The sequence below is a fragment of the Phyllobates terribilis genome, unplaced genomic scaffold (genome assembly GCF_046119375.1).
Source record: "Phyllobates terribilis strain yellow unplaced genomic scaffold, ASM4611937v1 Scaffold_7__3_contigs__length_470593459, whole genome shotgun sequence".
Taxonomy (NCBI): Eukaryota; Metazoa; Chordata; class Amphibia; order Anura; family Dendrobatidae; genus Phyllobates; species Phyllobates terribilis.
Window position 1 is genome coordinate 42,200,796 of NW_027362767.1, and position 17,828 is coordinate 42,218,623.

Here is a 17,828-nt window from a genome sequence, read left to right on the forward strand (position 1 = left end):
GAGTGAGTTGCTTTTGTTGTATTGTAGACCTGTGTACAGGCGTGTTAGAAAGCAATTCCGACAGATGTCCTGCCAGATACACAGTGAAGGCAGAAAGAGTTGAGAATGAATGCTTTCTTGCTAAAATATTGGTGCCCAGTGTTCACAGGTTTGTTCGGTATTGTAGCTCACTTTTTCATCCTGTATTATATTCCAGGGCTGAATTCGCTATTCTGCTGGTGCAGTCACTGTGTACATACATTACATTACTGATCCTGAGTTACATCCTGTATTATACTCCAGAGCTGCACTCACTATTCTGCTGGTGCAGTCACTGTGTACATACATTACATTACTGATCCTGAGTTACATCCTGTATTATACTCCAGAGCTGCACTCACTATTCTGCTGGTGCAGTCACTGTGTACATATATTACATTACTGATCCTGAGTTACATGCTGTATTATTCTCCAGAGCTGCACTCACTATTCTGCTGGTGCAGTCACTGTGTACATACATTACATTACTGATCCTGAGTTACATCCTGTATTATACTCCAGAGCTGCACTCACTATTCTGCTGGTGAAGTCACTGTGTACATACATTACATTACTGATCCTGAGTTACATCCTGTATTATACTCCAGAGCTGCACTCACTATTCTGCTGGTGCAGTCACTGTGTACATATATTACATAACTGATCCTGTACTGATCCTGAGTTACATCCTGTATTATACTCCAGAGCTGCACTCACTATTCTGCTGGTGCAGTCACTGTGTACATACATTACATTACTGATCCTGAGTTACATCCTGTATTATACCCCAGAGCTGCACTCACTATTCTGCTGGTGTAGTCACTGTGTACATACATTACATTACTGATCCTGAGTTACATCCTGTATAATACCCCAGAGCTGCACTCACTATTCTGCTGGTGCAGTCACTGTGTACATACATTACATTACTGATCCTGTACTGATCCTGAGTTACATCCTGTATAATACCCCAGAGCTGCACTCACTATTCTGCTGGTGCAGTCACTGTGTACATACATTACATTACTGATCCTGTACTGATCCTGAGTTACATTCTGTATTATACTCCAGAGCTGCACTCACTATTCTGCTGGTGCAGTCACTGTGTACATACATTACATTACTGATCCTGAGTTACCTCCTGTATTATACCCCAGAGCTGCACTCACTATTCTGCTGGTGCAGTTACTGTGTACATACATTACATTACTGATCCTGAACTGATCCTGAGTTACATCCTGGATTATACTCCAGAGCTGCACTCACTATTCTGCTGGTGCAGTCACTGTGTACATACATTACATTACTGATCCTGAGTTACATCCTGTATTATACTCCAGAGCTGCACTCACTATTCTGCTGGTGCAGTCACTGTGTACATACATTACATTACTTATCCTGAGTTACATCCTGTATTATACTCCAGAGCTGCACTCACTATTCTGCTGGTGCAGTCACTGTGTACATACATTACATTACTGATCCTGAGTTACATCCTGTATTATACTCCAGAGCTGCACTCACTATTCTGCTGGTGCAGTCACTGTGTACATACATTACATTACTTATCCTGAGTTACATCCTGTATTATACTCCAGAGCTGCACTCACTATTCTGCTGGTGCAGTCACTGTGTACATACATTACGTTACTGATCCTGAGTTACATCCTGTATTATACTCCAGAGCTGCACTCACTATTCTGCTGGTGCAGTCACTGTGTACATACATTACATTACTGATCCTGAGTTACATCCTATATTGTACTCCAGAGCTGCACTCACTATTCTGCTGGTGGAGTCACTTTTACATTGCATATCTTGTACTGATCCCATTGTGTGTTATACACAAGCGTTATATCCACCATTTTTCTGCTTGTTAGTAAAGCCTACGCTTCCCAGATTGGAGGTAATTACTGTACAGATGCTGTATATCAGAGAATACTGTGAGATTTCCGCTCACACAGTACAGGCTTTATAAGCATAGGGGGGTAGCTTAGCTTAAGGGAATGTATAGAAATATTAATTACTTTGTGAGACGGCATTAATATCGTCTGTATTACCCTTTATTCCCAGCCTGATGATGGAGTTATCGTTACTGGCATTGTCGTGCATATTGAGGACATATGATGACTCCCGGCTCGTTGCCCCCCGGGCTGTGATTTCTTAGGTTTATTCGAGTAATCAGTGCTGATAATCATGAATCAGACTGCGCCTTGTGTCTCGGCAGCGAGATTTACAGGGCAGGAAATTGTAGACCATTATTTCTGAAGATGCAGATTATGGTCCTGCCGCGGCTGCTGGCTGTAATTTATTGTGCGAATGCGATATCTGTCACTTATAGATCAGAAAATGCTCAAAATAAAATGTCAGTATCCCTTTAAGTGTAAGTTTGGGGCAAGCATAGCAAATAGATTAGTTCTCTTTTTCTTAGCCGACATCATCAGCCATGTATAAAAATATGGCAACATAAACTATAAACTTCATATATCATGGCACGGTGGCGCAGTGGTTAGCACTGCAGCCTTGCCGCACTGGGGTCCTGGGTTCAAATCCCACCAAGGACAATGTGTGCAAGGAGTGTGTATGTTCTCCCTGTGTTTGCATGGGTTTTCTCTGGGTTCTCCAGTTTCCTCCCACACTCCAAAGACATACTGATAGGGAATCTAGATTGTGAGCCCCCATGGGGACAGCGACGATAATGTATGTAAAGCGCTGCGGAATATGTTAGCACTATATAAAGATTATTATTATTATATCATCACCTTGTTATACCTAATCTATCCTGCAGGGGCACCGCACAGCAATCATTTTTCTAGTTGCTGCACAGTACTATGGCCCTATGATGATACCATAGAATTATGGTGGAGTGTTATACCTTGTTGCTCCTGCGGGGGCACTGCAGGGAAATGCCACTTTTTTAGTATGGAGAAGGGACGTGACAACCTATAGGAACACATTTCTCTCTAAGTTCAACCGTTCTCACTTACTATCTAGTCTCTCCTTGTTTGCGTGGATTTTCACGGTTTCAGCCTCATTCTAAAGACATAGGGCCCGATTCATTATTTGTGATTTCTTGAAGTCACTTTTCTTATTCTGTCTTGTTTTATTCGCTGACCTTTTTACGCTGAATTCTTCGAAATGGCGCTCTCGGTCCATGAATTTGATGCAAACTAAAAAAAGGTTCTTTATTTTTGTCTTTAGATGTTTTTTTACCACTTTTCCAACATTAAAAGTTGTAAATACTTTAAAAAGTGGCCCGTTTGTCTCAAAATTATCCAAAAATGAAGACTCCTCCAGTCTCATCTAATGAGTGTGTCATCTGTAGAACATCTGGACAAGCAAAGTTATTGAGGAAAAAAACAAAAAAACAAACACTTTAAAAAGGAAAGACAACTTAAAAAGTGGCACAAATACTAAGGCCACTAAAAAAACAGCAAATTATTCCAGAAAACTGGAGAAACGACCATGGTGAATCTGGGACATAGTGAATTTAGATTGTGAGCCCCAATGAGGACAGTAATGAGAATTTGTGTACAGCGCTGGGGAATATGTTGGTGCTATTTAAGCGAGCAAAATAAATAAATAATATGTTTAGGCCAAAGTCATAATCCCGTGGTGGTCTTCTACTTATAAGCCGCAATCACTGAGAATCCTGGCAATGGAAACAATACAGCCGCAGAGATCACTATTATTGAACCATGAGTGGATTGTTATTCCTGGTTTGTCCTGCAGAGGCGCTGCAGGAAAACACGGCAGAGAGAAGAATGCAGCGGAGGGTATCTTCATTGCAACCATTGCAGCTGGGAGCCTTCATTACAACTCTGTGCTTCCCATAAAGGGGTTAACCTGGTATTACATGCTCTGGTATTATTTGGAGGGGGGATTGTGAATATATTTGACAGGTCATAAACCTGCGGATTGATGAGCCCCTGTTCTACCATTGCAGAAACATATAGAATTGTTTTTGGGAGCGGCTCTTATTCTGGTCGTTTGGTCGGTGCCCGCCTGGTGCCAGCCGTAATATCCGCTGTAATGGATGAATAGCGGTTTACAGTAATGTAACACTGGTGCTGATGACTTGTGCCAAGTTACAGCCTTTCAGTAGCATCTGCCAGTGAATTTCCCCGACTACTGTCCCTTGTAGGCTGCGAGCCATCCGGTGACTTCATGCTATTCCTGGATATTCTCCACAGGGAGCGACGACAAGGATGCCCTTTATTTGGATGACATAAGAAAGCTGGGTAGCCCTGTGGCCACCACTGCAGCACTTGTATCCCATTATTCCCAGCTCATTTCTTCCTATAAATTGTCGGAATTGTAAAGCTCTGCGGAATATGTTATATATTATTATTCCTATAATAGGAGAACAGGGAATAAGGAGACTTTCTTGTTATTCAGGAGTTTGGGAAAGTTGTACGTTGGAGTCTAGGTGACAACCATTACCCCAGCTAGGTACGTAACTATAATGGATGTAGGGGTTGCAGTTGTACTTGGGCCCTGGAGCCTAAAGGGACCAAAAGGTTTGGAGAAGATCAATACTGTAAAAAATCTGATAGTTGGGGGCTCTGTTGATTTTGCTTCAAGTTACGCCATTCATTGTAATTACTTATTACCCAGCTTTCTCATGTGTCTGAATGGTAAGGCAGCCTAGTTATGCAGTGATACATCACCTATATTTAGATGCAAAGCGAGGCAGAGTACAGAGAATGTATCACTGCATTAGGCTGCCTTACTATGCAGGAGCCTGGGAAATCTGGGTAGTGATAGTAGCCCTAATGGTTGTCACCCAGATTTTGCATTGATTGGAGTCGATTGAAGTAATCTCATGTTTTCCAGCTTCTCGTGGGCGGGGCCTCTGCTGCATAGCCCCTCCCCTGAGGAGCTGGAATCACAGTGCTCATTTTTCTCAAATTCCGGAATTTCTAGGCGCCATCTAAGTTATTACCCCCCCCCACCAGCTTCCCCTGGAACAGGTATCAAGAAATGTCAAACCAGTAAAAAACTGTGACTGTGATAGATGGCAGAAACAAAGGGAGAATTTCTGGAAACAGGCAAAGTCTAGCCGAGCCTCCTGGAAATAGACTGGAGACTGTGGTCTGGCCCGGGTACAGATATATCGCCGCTGGCTCTGACCCATGGCACAGCCGAGCGCAGGCTAAGCGTGAATATTGTATTACCTGGCCACAGAGGGGTTAACAGGAGGAGCAGAGTATAGAGGTCTATGTGCAGAGCAGCCACCACTAGAAGACAAGCAAGAGTAGAAGAAACTTGTAATTTTAGCAGGTTCAGTCGTGAAAATTGTTTTTTTTTTCCTTTTTTCATCCTACACTGAAATATACAGAATGAAGCAGGATGTGATGAAACCTAAGACGCGGCCTGGAATATTTTTGGAGTTGCTATAAGTAGCTGCTAAGCATAGTTATATTAATAGGACCAAGTATTAGTCAATGCCAGGAAGCTGCAGCCTAAGGCGGCCACTGTACTGAGGACTCTTGCCACTGTTTGGCCAGAAGGACTGTGGTCAGGGGGTGATGCCCAGAGGGTGAGTGACCCATGTGGGGGACAGAAATCTGATATACAGTGAACACATGTACACAGGTCATATATATAATCTGTTATATTGTGTTAGGAGAGTACAGGGGTATAGTACCGACCTTCTGTATTGAGAGACAGTCACCTCCTAATGCCCTAACTCATATGGGCTTAATGAGGGTCTGTCCTGTCTGGAAACCAGGGCCGGGTTAGAGGATAACACTAAAAGGGGTTGTCTCATCATCATAGACAACCCCTTTAAATAGGACACTCCAGTAAAAAGTCAGTTTGATGGAGGAAATAGTGTATAGACCCCCCTCTGATATCTATATGCCTTAATGAGGCAAAAGGAAGTGGGAACAGCCCCTTTAACTGGTAGTACCGGTTTCAGTAACTGAATCGTATATTGTATAAATCACTTTATAAAGCAGTTTCTCACTAGTTTTCAAGAGCTCTGCTTGCTGTCATTTGTCCTGGTTGTGAGATGTTCACACAGAATAACTCTTACTGCCTTCAGCCTGCTATGAGCATCGCATGGCCATGATCACCCTGAAGCATGGTTTGTTACAGTGTATCAGGACAGATTTTCATCCTCTGGAAGTATTCGAGGAAGCTGACCATTTTTGCAGCAAGCTGAGATCTTGAACACTATAAAGAAGTGATACACAATCTGCAGATGTATGAGCAAGTGATGGCAGATCTCTGCCGTGTCCATCTGTATCATCCACGAGTGTGCACGTGGTCCCTGTACAGTCTATTTTGGGGGCAGTGGTAGCGGTCCGGGACGCCAGGGGTCATATATAACAAGGGCGCACAATTCATAGAAGTGGCCTATGAGAAGAGGGGGCCCAGATCAGGTTAATATAGCAATAGGGTTGATAATTGACCATAAATATAAGGGTCTCACCTGTGATGCCATGAACCACCAGTAAGTATACCTTTCTTAAAGGGGTTGTCCACTTTTATATAACTGACTGTGTAATAAAAAGTCTTGCAACCTCCTGTTATGCCTTGACTTAATTCTCCACCATTTTGAAGATCTCTCCCTGTTTTCAGTGAATGGAAACATTTATAACCTAACAAAAACCTGTCCTACCTTCACATCTGATGGTTTGCAACAATGTATCAGTGTTGGTAATTTGGATTTGTGATGTTGCTGATACTAGGACAGGACAAGTTGTCACCCGCTGGATGGAATGTTTTTTTTTCTTTCACTGACAGTAAGCAGAGATTTCTAAAATAGTGGTTGATTGCGATACAAAGTGCATTAGACAGTGGCTCAGTGGTTAGCACTTTTGCTTTACTTGCACTGGCTCCTACTCCACCGAGTACGATGTTCTCGTGAGGTTATGGAATGGGCTTTTGTGTATTCTTAAAACCATCAATCTATTGCTTTATCTAAAAAAGGATCATTTATAAATCTAAAAACAAGTAATTTTTTTCAATTGAAGTTACTTGAACCTGCAGTGGTTTTATCACTTGTTCTCTATAGAATAATATTGCATTATATAGAAGAAACAGCCATTTCCTACCAAGGGCCGATAGTGGCTCGGTGGTTAAACCTGGTGTTTTGCATCACTAAGGTCCTGGGTTCACATCTCACCAGTTACAACATCTGAAAGTCTGTTCAGTTATTTCATTATATCGAAGAAACGACCATCATCTAGCTAGAGCAGATTGTGGCTCAGTAGTTAGCACTATTGCTTTACCATATTGGCATTCTGGGTTCAAGTCCTCTGTTCATTAAAAGGGTCATTTAAATTGCTAGAAAAAAATGTAATTGGCTTTTTTTTTATATAAACTAAATTAAAGCCCTTTGAGCAATGGTTTGATCGCCTGTTCTCTATAAAACGATATAGCTTGGTGGTTAGCATTGGTGCTTTACAACACTGATGTCTTGGGTTCATATCCCACCAATGGTGACATCTCTAAGGATGTTTTGTAGTTGTTTGGGTTTCCTCCCACATTCTGAAAACAGACCCGTAGGGGATGTGACCCCTGATGGGCGCTGTGATGTCTGTAAGGTGCTGTACAATCAATATGCTTATTTATTATGCTTCATAAGAACAATCTCTCTTTGCAGACATTATTGCCCCATCAGGGCTCACATCCTATCAGTATGTCTTTGGGAGAGGAGCTGCTCATACTCTGCTCCATTCATTGTTTATGGGACTGTCTGAGAACGCAGCGCTCCATTATTTCCAGACAGTCCCTTAGACAATGAATGCAGCAGAGGATAAGCACACGCAGCTCCGCTCCATTACCAACTGGGATGGATCCAGAACACGTGTGCACGAGCTCTGCAGACCGTGTCATGGAGTTTATTATGTGATGTTTTCTAGCACATGGAAGTGTCAGAAATGTCCCGCAGTGCCGGGGCCCTCGCCGGTCTCTTGTCTGAGAACACAGAGACTAAAAGACTTTCTTCCCCTCTCCACAGATGGGTATACAGCCTGCTGTTACTGATGGGTGTTGGGTGTTACCTTCCCATAGGTTAGCTCACAGCAGCACCGTAGCCTTGTTACTTTACATTGCTGGGGTCATTGGTTCAGCTCTGACCAAGAACAATGAGATTCCACCTCTCAGACAAAACGTAGAAAATTAAATCCGTGACCACAAAGGGAACCTGCTCATCCTTTTCATGACCTGTCTGTGGGTACCGGTAGGCATATAGATGACCTAGCCAGCAGGTTATTCTCGGGCAGCATGGTAGCTCAGTGGTTAGCTTCCTTACCTTTCAATGCTTGGGTCCTTAGTTCAACTCTAACTGAGGTCAATGAGATTCTACCTTTCAGGTGTACCTTAGGAATTGCAGTCAGTGACTGCACATGGAACCTGCTCTTCCTTTTAATGTCCTGCTGAGAGTCAGATTCATAACCTGACAATTGGTTGTCTTCTGTGCATCCTGGTGGCTCGGTGGTTGTTTCTGTTGTCTTGAAGCGCTGGGGTCTTTACTTCAACTCTGACTAAGGTTTATGAGACTACACGGCTCAGACATGTCTTTGAAATCAGTGACTGAAAATGGAATCTGCTATAGTTTTTCCAGTCCCTTTCATAAGTGCTGAAAGTCGTTGATGACTTAGCCAGAAGTTATCTCTCGAACAGCATGGTGGCTCAGTGGTTAGCACTGGTGCTTCACAGCTATTGGTGTTCTAGGTTCAAATCCCACCATGGATAGCATCTACAAGTAGGGGCCAGTGATGGTGGTATGTTACCTGTATCTTGTGCAGCATGTGGCTACTTGCTTGTCCATTTCATTGGGCAAGTGTCCTGATACAAGCAGTAGCCAATTATTAGTAAGCAATTTATTTGCTATATATAGTCAGCCCAGTTGCTAAAGATGGCAACTGAGCTGTGTAAGTCCTTTTTGGACTTAGTGAAAATTCTTCAAACATAAGTCCAAAAAGGACTTACACAGCTCAGTTGCCATCCTTAGCAACTGGGCTGACTATATATAGCAAATCAATTGCTTACTAATAATTGGCTACTGCTTGTATCAGGACACTCACACAACAAGGACAGACACTACTCAGGATACTTGCCCAATGAAGAGGACAGGCAAGCAGCCACATGCCTCCTGGATGCTGCACAGGGTCTTGATACAGGTAACACCATCATTTTCCACAGCACTTTCATGGCCCCTACCTGTATGTCTTTGGAGCATGGGTGGAGACCCACAAGCACAGGGAAAACATACCAACTCCTTGCAGATGTCATCCATGGTGGTCTGAGAACCCAGGACTCCCATACTACAAAGCACCAGAGCTAACCACTGAGCCACTGTGCTGCTCAAGAGATAACCTCTGGCAAAGTCATTGATATTACTACCAGCACCTATAGGAAGCGCAGGAAAAATATAAATAGCTGGCCAACGCATCTAACCAATCAGTTCCAACAGAATTGACCATCACTTACAAAGGCTGTCATGGTGGATCAGTGGTTAGTACTGGTGCTTTACAGTAAGGAACACCTGGGTTCAAATTCCACCAACAGCAATGTGTTGCAAAAATGTTATGGGTTTGACTTGTGTTTTAAAATCTCTTAAAAATAAATGACATTTTATTTTTAAGGTTCTTTGAATTGCAATGGTTTCATCTCTTGGTCTCCATCGCACAATATTGCATCATATAGACTAAATGGTAATCAAGTCAGGGCAGATAGTGGCTCAGTGGTTAGCACTAATCGTTAGCAAACACTGAGGTTCTGGGTTCAAATCCCACCAGTAACAATATCTGAAAGTAGAAGAAACAACAGTCATGTACTTAAAGCAGCATGGTGGCTCAGTGGTTAGCAGTAGTGCTATATAGCATGGGCTACCTGGGTTCAAATCCCTCAAAGAGCAATATCCTGCTAGGATGTTAGGCTATCGGCTTGTGTATTTACATTTAAAAAAAAAAAAAGAAATCTTTTTAACGTGTCTTGATTTCTTGTTCTCCATAGTACAAGATGACATTATATAGTAAGATGACAATCCCCTAATTAGGGCGGTGCGGTAGCTGGGTGGGGGGAAAGTGATGCCTGCAAGGAGTTTGTATGTTCTGCCCACGCTTGCTTGGGTTTTCCAGAGACTCCAGTTTCTTCCCACACTAAAAAAATATACAGGTCCAGATTGTGATCAGTTTATGTATGGTCGATATATAAGCTGCACAACAAATACATAACGCATCATAGAAGAAGGTTATCCATAAGCATATGAGTGGTGGGCTGTGCAACACATCTGGCACCTACATTACACCCATACTGTGCTTAAATAGACCGTTTTCTGCTGACTTCAGAGAGGTGTGAGAGAACATGGATCAAATCATGGTATATAGGGAGGCTACATCGGGGCTCATACAATATGTAGGAGGGTGTGTGTGGGCTCATAGTGTACATAGGAGGCTGTGTGTGGGCTCATAAGGTATATAGGAGGCTGTGTGTGGGCTCATACAATATATAGGAGGCTGTGTGTGGGCTCATAGTGTATATAGGAGGCTATGTGTGGGCTCATACGGTATATAGGAGGCTGTGTGTGGGCTCATACGGTATATAGGAGGCTGTGTGTGGGCTCATACAATATATAGGAGGCTGTGTGTGGGCTCATAGTGTATATAGGAGGCTGTGTGTGGGCTCATAGTGTATATAGGAGGCTGTGTGTGGGCTCATAGTGTATATAGGAGGCTGTGTGTGGGCTCATACGGTATATAGGAGGCTGTGTGTGGGCTCATACGGTATATAGGAGGCTGTGTGTGGGCTCATACGGTATATAGGAGGCTATGTGTGGGCTCATAGTGTATATAGGAGGCTATGTGTGGGCTCATAAGGTATATAGGAGGCTGTGTGTGGGCTCATACAATATATAGGAGGCTGTGTGTGGGCTCATACAATATATAGGAGGCTGTGTGTGGGCTCATAGTGTATATAGGAGGCTATGTGTGGGCTCATACGGTATATAGGAGGCTGTGTGTGGGCTCATACAATATATAGGAGGCTGTGTGTGGGCTCATAGTGTATATAGGAGGCTGTGTGTGGGCTCATACAATATATAGGAGGCTGTGTGTGGGCTCATACAATATATAGGAGGCTGTGTGTGGGCTCATACAATATATAGGAGGCTGTGTGTGGGCTCATACAATATATAGGAGGCTGTGTGTGGGCTCATAGTGTATATAGGAGGCTATGTGTGGGCTCATACGGTATATAGGAGGCTGTGTGTGGGCTCATACAATATATAGGAGGCTGTGTGTGGGCTCATAGTGTATATAGGAGGCTGTGTGTGGGCTCATAGTGTATATAGGAGGCTGTGTGTGGGCTCATAGTGTATATAGGAGGCTATGTGTGGGCTCATAGTGTACATAGGAGGCTGTGTGTGGGCTCATACGGTATATAGGAGGCTGTGTGTGGGCTCATAGTGTATATAGGAGGCTGTGTGTGGGCTCATACAATATGTAGGAGGGTGTGTGTGGGCTCATAGTGTATATAGGAGGCTGTGTGCGGGCTCATACGGTATATAGGAGGCTGTGTGTGGGCTCATACAATATGTAGGAGGGTGTGTGTGGGCTCATAGTGTACATAGGAGGCTGTGTGTGGGCTCATATGGTATATAGGGGGATGTCAGCATACTTAATTCTGTTCAATATTAAGGCATACAATTAATATAAAAAATTATAATTAATATTGGGCAGAATTAATTTTAGCCTATTGGTTCGGCCCTCCTCCACAGTCACGGTCTCTTACATAGCCCCTCTGGAAAATTAATTGCCCACTCCTGCTCTAAAGGAAATGTGAGCTGTTAGATGGATCATCACTACTCTTCTTATATACAATCTATCTAGGTATCATTAATATATATGTAAGTTAGTTAGTATATAAGAAGAGTAGTGATGATACATATCAGTAAAAACTAGCTAGATATAGAGATGGATAGATGGAAGTAAGTTAGTATATAAGATGAGTAGTACATATAGCTTACACTATATTTGACTACGCAGTGTTACATTTCCTCCAAAGACATATAGAGTGTTACATGGACAGTGAGTTATTTTTTTCAATTTTGTAATTAATTAGTATATAAGAACAGACCTTCACTCTTACACAGATGCATAAATAAAAGAATTCTCGCACCTTGTTTGGAGTGATGTTACATTTCCTCCAAAGACAGTAGAGGGCGCTATTATATTAAGACCAGAAAAGTTGCAGACTGTGAGTCTTCTATGATACAAGTTATCAAACTGCGAAAACGTATACTCACTCTATGGTGAATAAAACTACATTTCCCAGAAATATCTGAATAACCTCCATTCATTAGTAAGTCTGTGTGCAGGAGTCCTTCTTAGGCCACGGCCCCACTATCAGTATTTTGTCAGTATTCGGTCAGTATTTTTTCTGAGGAGTGGGAGCCAAAACCTGGAGTGGGTGATAAATACAGAATTGGTGACTTGTTTCTATTATACCTTTTCTCTGATTGTTCCGCACCTGATTTTGTCTCCCACTCCTGAGATAAAATACTGACCGAATACTGACCGGATACTGATAGTGGGGCCGTGGCCTTATAGTGAAAGAATCTTAATAGATGGATCCAGCATGTGGCCCTCATCCATCCACAGACCGGTGTCTTGCCGAGATGGACCAGACAGGAGGCTTCTGCCCATCTTTGGACCTTTTGCAGCCACTCTTGGTACAGTGTGTAACGGGTCTGGGAGGCGGAACCTCTGAGCTACTATACAAGGGGGCGGTCCTTGTAAGGGAGCGGGTGGCGACCAGGCAGGCAGTCACAGCAGGTGACCGGGACAGTCTCTAGAAGAACAGGCAGGAGGTCACGGCAAGTGACCGGGGCAGTCTCTGGATGAACGGGCAGATGGTCACGGCAAGTGACCGGGGCAGTCTCTGGGTGAACGGGCAGATGGTCACGGCAAGTGACCGGGGCAGTCTCTGGGTGAACGGGCAGATGGTCACGGCAAGTGACCGGGGCAGTCTCTGGGTGAACGGGCAGATGGTCACGGCAAGTGACCGGGGCAGTCTCTGGGTAAAGGGTAGGTACGACCTGTGGCGGCTGATGGTAGACGTGAGCTCCCAGGTGAGCAGGCGAGAGTCTCTGGATAAACGGGTGGTCACAGCATGTGACGGCGGAGCCTCCAGGAAGACCAACAGACAGGCGGCAGATGAGCGCTCCCAGGTGAGCGGGCAGAAGTCTCTGGACAGGCAGGTGGTCACAGCACGTGACGGCGGAGCCTCCAGGTAGGCTAGCAGGCAGGTAGCAGATGTGCGCTCCCAGGTGAGCGGGCAAGCTGGTCCATAGACAGACTGACAAGAGTTGGAAGGCAGACCGTCGGACCTCAGGCAAGCAGGCAGGTAGCAGGATATCAGGCAGGAATTAGACAGCAGACTGGCAGGAATCTGGCAGGTATCTGGCAGGTAACTGGCAACGGGACCTGAGGGCTGAAGCAGAGTAGTGAACAGTGCTACAACATTGCTCGGGCACCTCCATTTTGGAGGAGGTGCCTTTTATATGGGAGGTCCTCCGGCAATTGGCCGGGGACTCCTTAGGACGGCGCGCGCGGTCCCTTTAAGAGAGAGGGAGCGCGCGCGCGCCCTAAGCACACTGCCGGGGAAGGAGCGCGTGCCGGAAGCAGCGGGGAGAGCAGCGCTGGAGGACGTTGCGCCAGGAGCGGGGAGGTGAGAGGGACGGCGTCTCTGCCTAGAACGGGGCAGAGACGCCGATGCTACACAGTGCTAACTTATGAACCTAATATTCTCACAGCTGAGGGTTTGTGACCATTGTATCTGCAGTCCAGGTAGTTTAGCTGATAAGAGAATTGTTTAGGCTCAATACAATAAGAAACTAATCAGTGAGAAGTATTTGTTTTGCTTGGATTTTTATTCTCTGACTGTTTGAATTTATTGGCAAGAAGCGGAGATCTTGAATGGTGGCAGATGTATCCCGGCTATCAGACGCTCTCAGGACTATTGTGTTGTGGGAATGGAGGCTGGTTGTGCGACCTTGGGGTTGTGGGTCCTTGGGGTTGTGGGTCCTTGGGGTTGTGCGTCCTTGGGGTTGTGGGTCCTTGGGGTTGTGGGTCCTTGGGGTTGTGGGTCCTTGGGGTTGTGGGTCCTTGGTGTTATGCGACCTTGGGGTTGTGGGTCCTTGGGGTTGTGGGTCCTTGGGGTTGTGGGTCCTTGGGGTTATGCGACCTTGGGATTATGCGACCTTGGGGTTGTGGGTCCTTGGGGTTGTGGGTCCTTGGTGTTATGCGACCTTGGGGTTGTGGGTCCTTGGGGTTGTGGGTCCTTGGGGTTGTGGGTCCTTGGGGTTGTGGGTCCTTGGGGTTGTGGGTCCTTGGGGTTATGCGACCTTGAGGTTGTGGGTCCTTGGGGTTGTGGGTCCTTGGGGCTGTAGGTCCTTGGGGTTATGCGACCTTGGGGTTGTGGGTCCTTGGGGTTGTGGGTCCTTGGGGTTGTGTGTCGGGGGCATCATCCACCATGGCTAATGTTGTTCTCTCTCTTCTGATTTCAGTGAACAGAGTATCTGCCAAGCTCGTGCTTCTGTCATGATCTACGATGACACCAGCAAGAAATGGGTGCCAATCAAACCCGGACAGCAGGGCTTCAGCCGGATTAACATTTACCACAATACTGCCAACAACACCTTCAGAGTAGTTGGAGTGAAACTTCAGGATCAGCAAGTACGTCAAGTCTGAAATTATTACTGTCTGATAAAAGAAGCATGGTTTTATTTTGTTGCGGTCACCACTAGGTGGCGCTTATGAGCTCAGTGAGAACTAAGTCCGCACAAAGCACAGCGCTGCCTCTAGTGGTGGCTGTAGGAAGCCAGAATCATTTATTAGCCTGATAACACCTCCAGGCTAAGGATTAAGCAATATCTCTTTCTGGATAACATACATTTACCCTGGAGTAGCATTGTTGGACAATGAATGTTATCCGTGTGCAATGAAGATTTCTGCCACTTTCTAATCTACAGAGAATTTCAGTTTTTGTGTTTTCGGTTTATAAACAAAGGAATTATTTGGGGATTTTTCAAAAACTGCAAAAGAGTAGGAAATAGCCATTACTTACACCACTTTTAGGCGGGATTCACATATCTATATTTTGGGGTCCCAGTACAGACTGATGAATGGATCGGTTGCTGGTCACCTGACTTGCACTTTACATCCTCAGACATATCTGAATCTGTTGATTTCGAGTCTGGAGAGCAGCAGGTCCAAGGAGACATTGGGACAGTGAAGCACTGATAAGGATGTTCTTTCCAGCAGTGCTGACAAGCTGCGTGTCATATGACCACTTGCAGCCAATCACTAACCTCCTTAGAGGGATGCTTGATCCTGAGAGATTGGCTGCAAGCAGTTACATGGACGACGGCCACCAAGATAATGTCACTGAAGAATCCCAGGAGATATTTGAAATTATGAGGAATTTATACATAAACTATATTAGAAATTTGTAGAACTTTTCATCATACGATATCTAAAGAGATTGTATAATAGTCAAAAAAAGTTATTTTTTCCATTGCAAATTTGCTTGTGGAAAATCTGTTGCGTTCCATAGTGCCAGCAGACAGAGCTGCAAAATATATCCACAGCCAAATATATCCATAGCATAAACTGACATAAAGGGGATCACATGCCAGTTTTATTCTCTGGATATAGGTGCTAATTTTATCTTTTGTAATGCAAAGGGAGAAATGGGTGAAAAGTGCGGCTCCCCTCTCCCTAGCCATGTTTTTCAGATCCTTTAATTAATGCACCGTCTGTCAGTAAATTTCCAGCCTCGTTATTCTTAACTTTCTGTCTGAATCTTCCATTGTATAAATATCACATTTCTTCCTTTCAGGTAGTCATAAACTATTCACTTGTGAAAGGTCTGAAATATAACCAGGCCACGCCAACCTTTCACCAATGGAGGGACGCCCGGCAGGTGTACGGCTTGAACTTTGCAAGCAAAGAAGAAGCCACTGCTTTCTCCAATGCCATGCTGTTTGCCCTCAATATCATGAACTCACAAGACGGAGGTAAAAGCATAAAAAGTCATTAAACTTCATTTAATCACCTACACGCCGACTTGTGCCACACTGGTATCCATACTGCTATACTTTTTTTTTTTTTTTTTTTAAACCAATTATTTTTATTTAGGTTTCAAAAATTTTAACAGCAAACAGTTATCAATATACATATAACAATTCACATAACGTGTAATAATACAGTCAAAACCCTCTCCCCCCTCCCCCCTCCCGCCAATACTCCTTATGCCGGGCATACCTGGGAACATTGACAATCATATTACCGCCATCCATGCGGACCATATTTTCCCAAAAGTTCTCTCTCCATGCCTCCGCCTATAAATGCTTTCCTCTAAATGCATCACCGTACGTGTCTGAGCAATAAATTCCCTCCTAGTGGGGGGTTCCGAATCTGTCCATTTTCGTGCTATTAGTTTGCGTGCCACATATAGCAATCGCGCTATCGCCACTTTGTAATGTTCTGAGACAGATATTCCATCCACCTCCCCCAAAACACACAGCACCGGGTTTCTGTCAATTGTACATGTATAAGCCCTCTCAATTTTGCTGACAACGAACAACCAATAAGCCACCAACCGTGGGCATGACCATAGCATGTGTAGCAGTCCGGCCTGGTCCGTGCCACATCTAGGGCAATTGGAATCTCCCCTCAAGCCCGCCTTGTACAGGCGCAGCGGTGTTTTGTATGTCCTATGTATTATGTATAATTGGGAGATCCGTGCCTGCTCGCTTAGAGAGATCTTCGGGACATATTCTAGAATCGCCTCCCATTGTTCTGTTGTGAGGGTACCCACCTCCCTTTCCCATTTACTTTTTGCAATGAGGTGATTCCCCCCCAGATAGGAGTGCAGTAGGTCATGATATAAGCTCGATATGACTCCCCTCGTCCCTCCCTTCATACACACAAAGTCTAGTACAATGTCACCCTGAACCGTCATGTCTCCCAATCCACACTGTGCCCTCCAAGCATGTCAAAGCCTATAGTATTGAAATCCCCATACCAAAGGCAAATCAAATTCTTCTCTCAATTTCTCAAAGGTCTTCAGGTCCGTTCCACTCTGCAGCTGGCACACATATCTCACTCCTTGCGCCTTCCAATTGCCCATTTGACACAGCTTATTAAGTTCCGGCAGATGTTCATTGCCCAACACCGGTGAGTACTTAGTCAGCCCGTCCACCCCCCTGATCTTTTTAATAGTGTCCCATACCTTCTGAGTCAAGCCTAAGGTAGGATATATTGCTCCCAATTTCTTAAAGGTACCATCCTCTAACGCCTGGACCAGTGGGCGTCTCCCCGACACATGTACCAGCACCCGGCAAGCTGCCCCTCCACAATCGGGCTCTCTCCATCCCCTGACATGCTGGCCTTGTACTGCCAAGAAATAGACCCAGGGATTGGGAGCGACCAATCCTCCCTCCTCCTTCCCATTTTGCAGCGTTCCCAATTTAATCCTTGCCTGCCTCTTGCCCCATATCAAGGATCTGAAGATAGAATCAATACCCTGAAACCGTTTTTTTGGTAGCCATATCGGTGAGTTGTGCAAAACGTACATTAGTTGTGGCATAAGGACCATCTTAATCAGGTTAGTTCTACCCGTCACCGTCAAAGCCAATTGGCACCATGCGCCTATTTTCTTTTTAAATTTCTCTAGCAGAGGAACTGCTATACTTTACCTGCACTGATACATTGCAGCAAACTGTTGTAGGGATCTGTGATACTGATGTCCTTAGTTCCCAGAGCATCGTCTAGACTGGATACAACTGG

General features: G+C 44.7%; 1 protein-coding gene across 5 annotated transcripts in view; it reads left to right on the plus strand.

Moving 5' to 3' along the window:
- The window catches only part of EVL (Enah/Vasp-like), a 157,775-nt gene that overhangs the window by 72,365 nt on the left and 67,582 nt on the right, over positions 1 to 17,828 (plus strand). For all 5 annotated transcript variants that reach the window (XM_073638430.1, XM_073638426.1, XM_073638432.1 and 2 more), the window contains exons 2-3: positions 14,543 to 14,711; positions 15,877 to 16,054. In XM_073638430.1, coding sequence (XP_073494531.1) covers positions 14,543 to 14,711; positions 15,877 to 16,054 — 347 coding nt within the window. The remainder of the gene's footprint in view (positions 1 to 14,542; positions 14,712 to 15,876; positions 16,055 to 17,828) is intronic.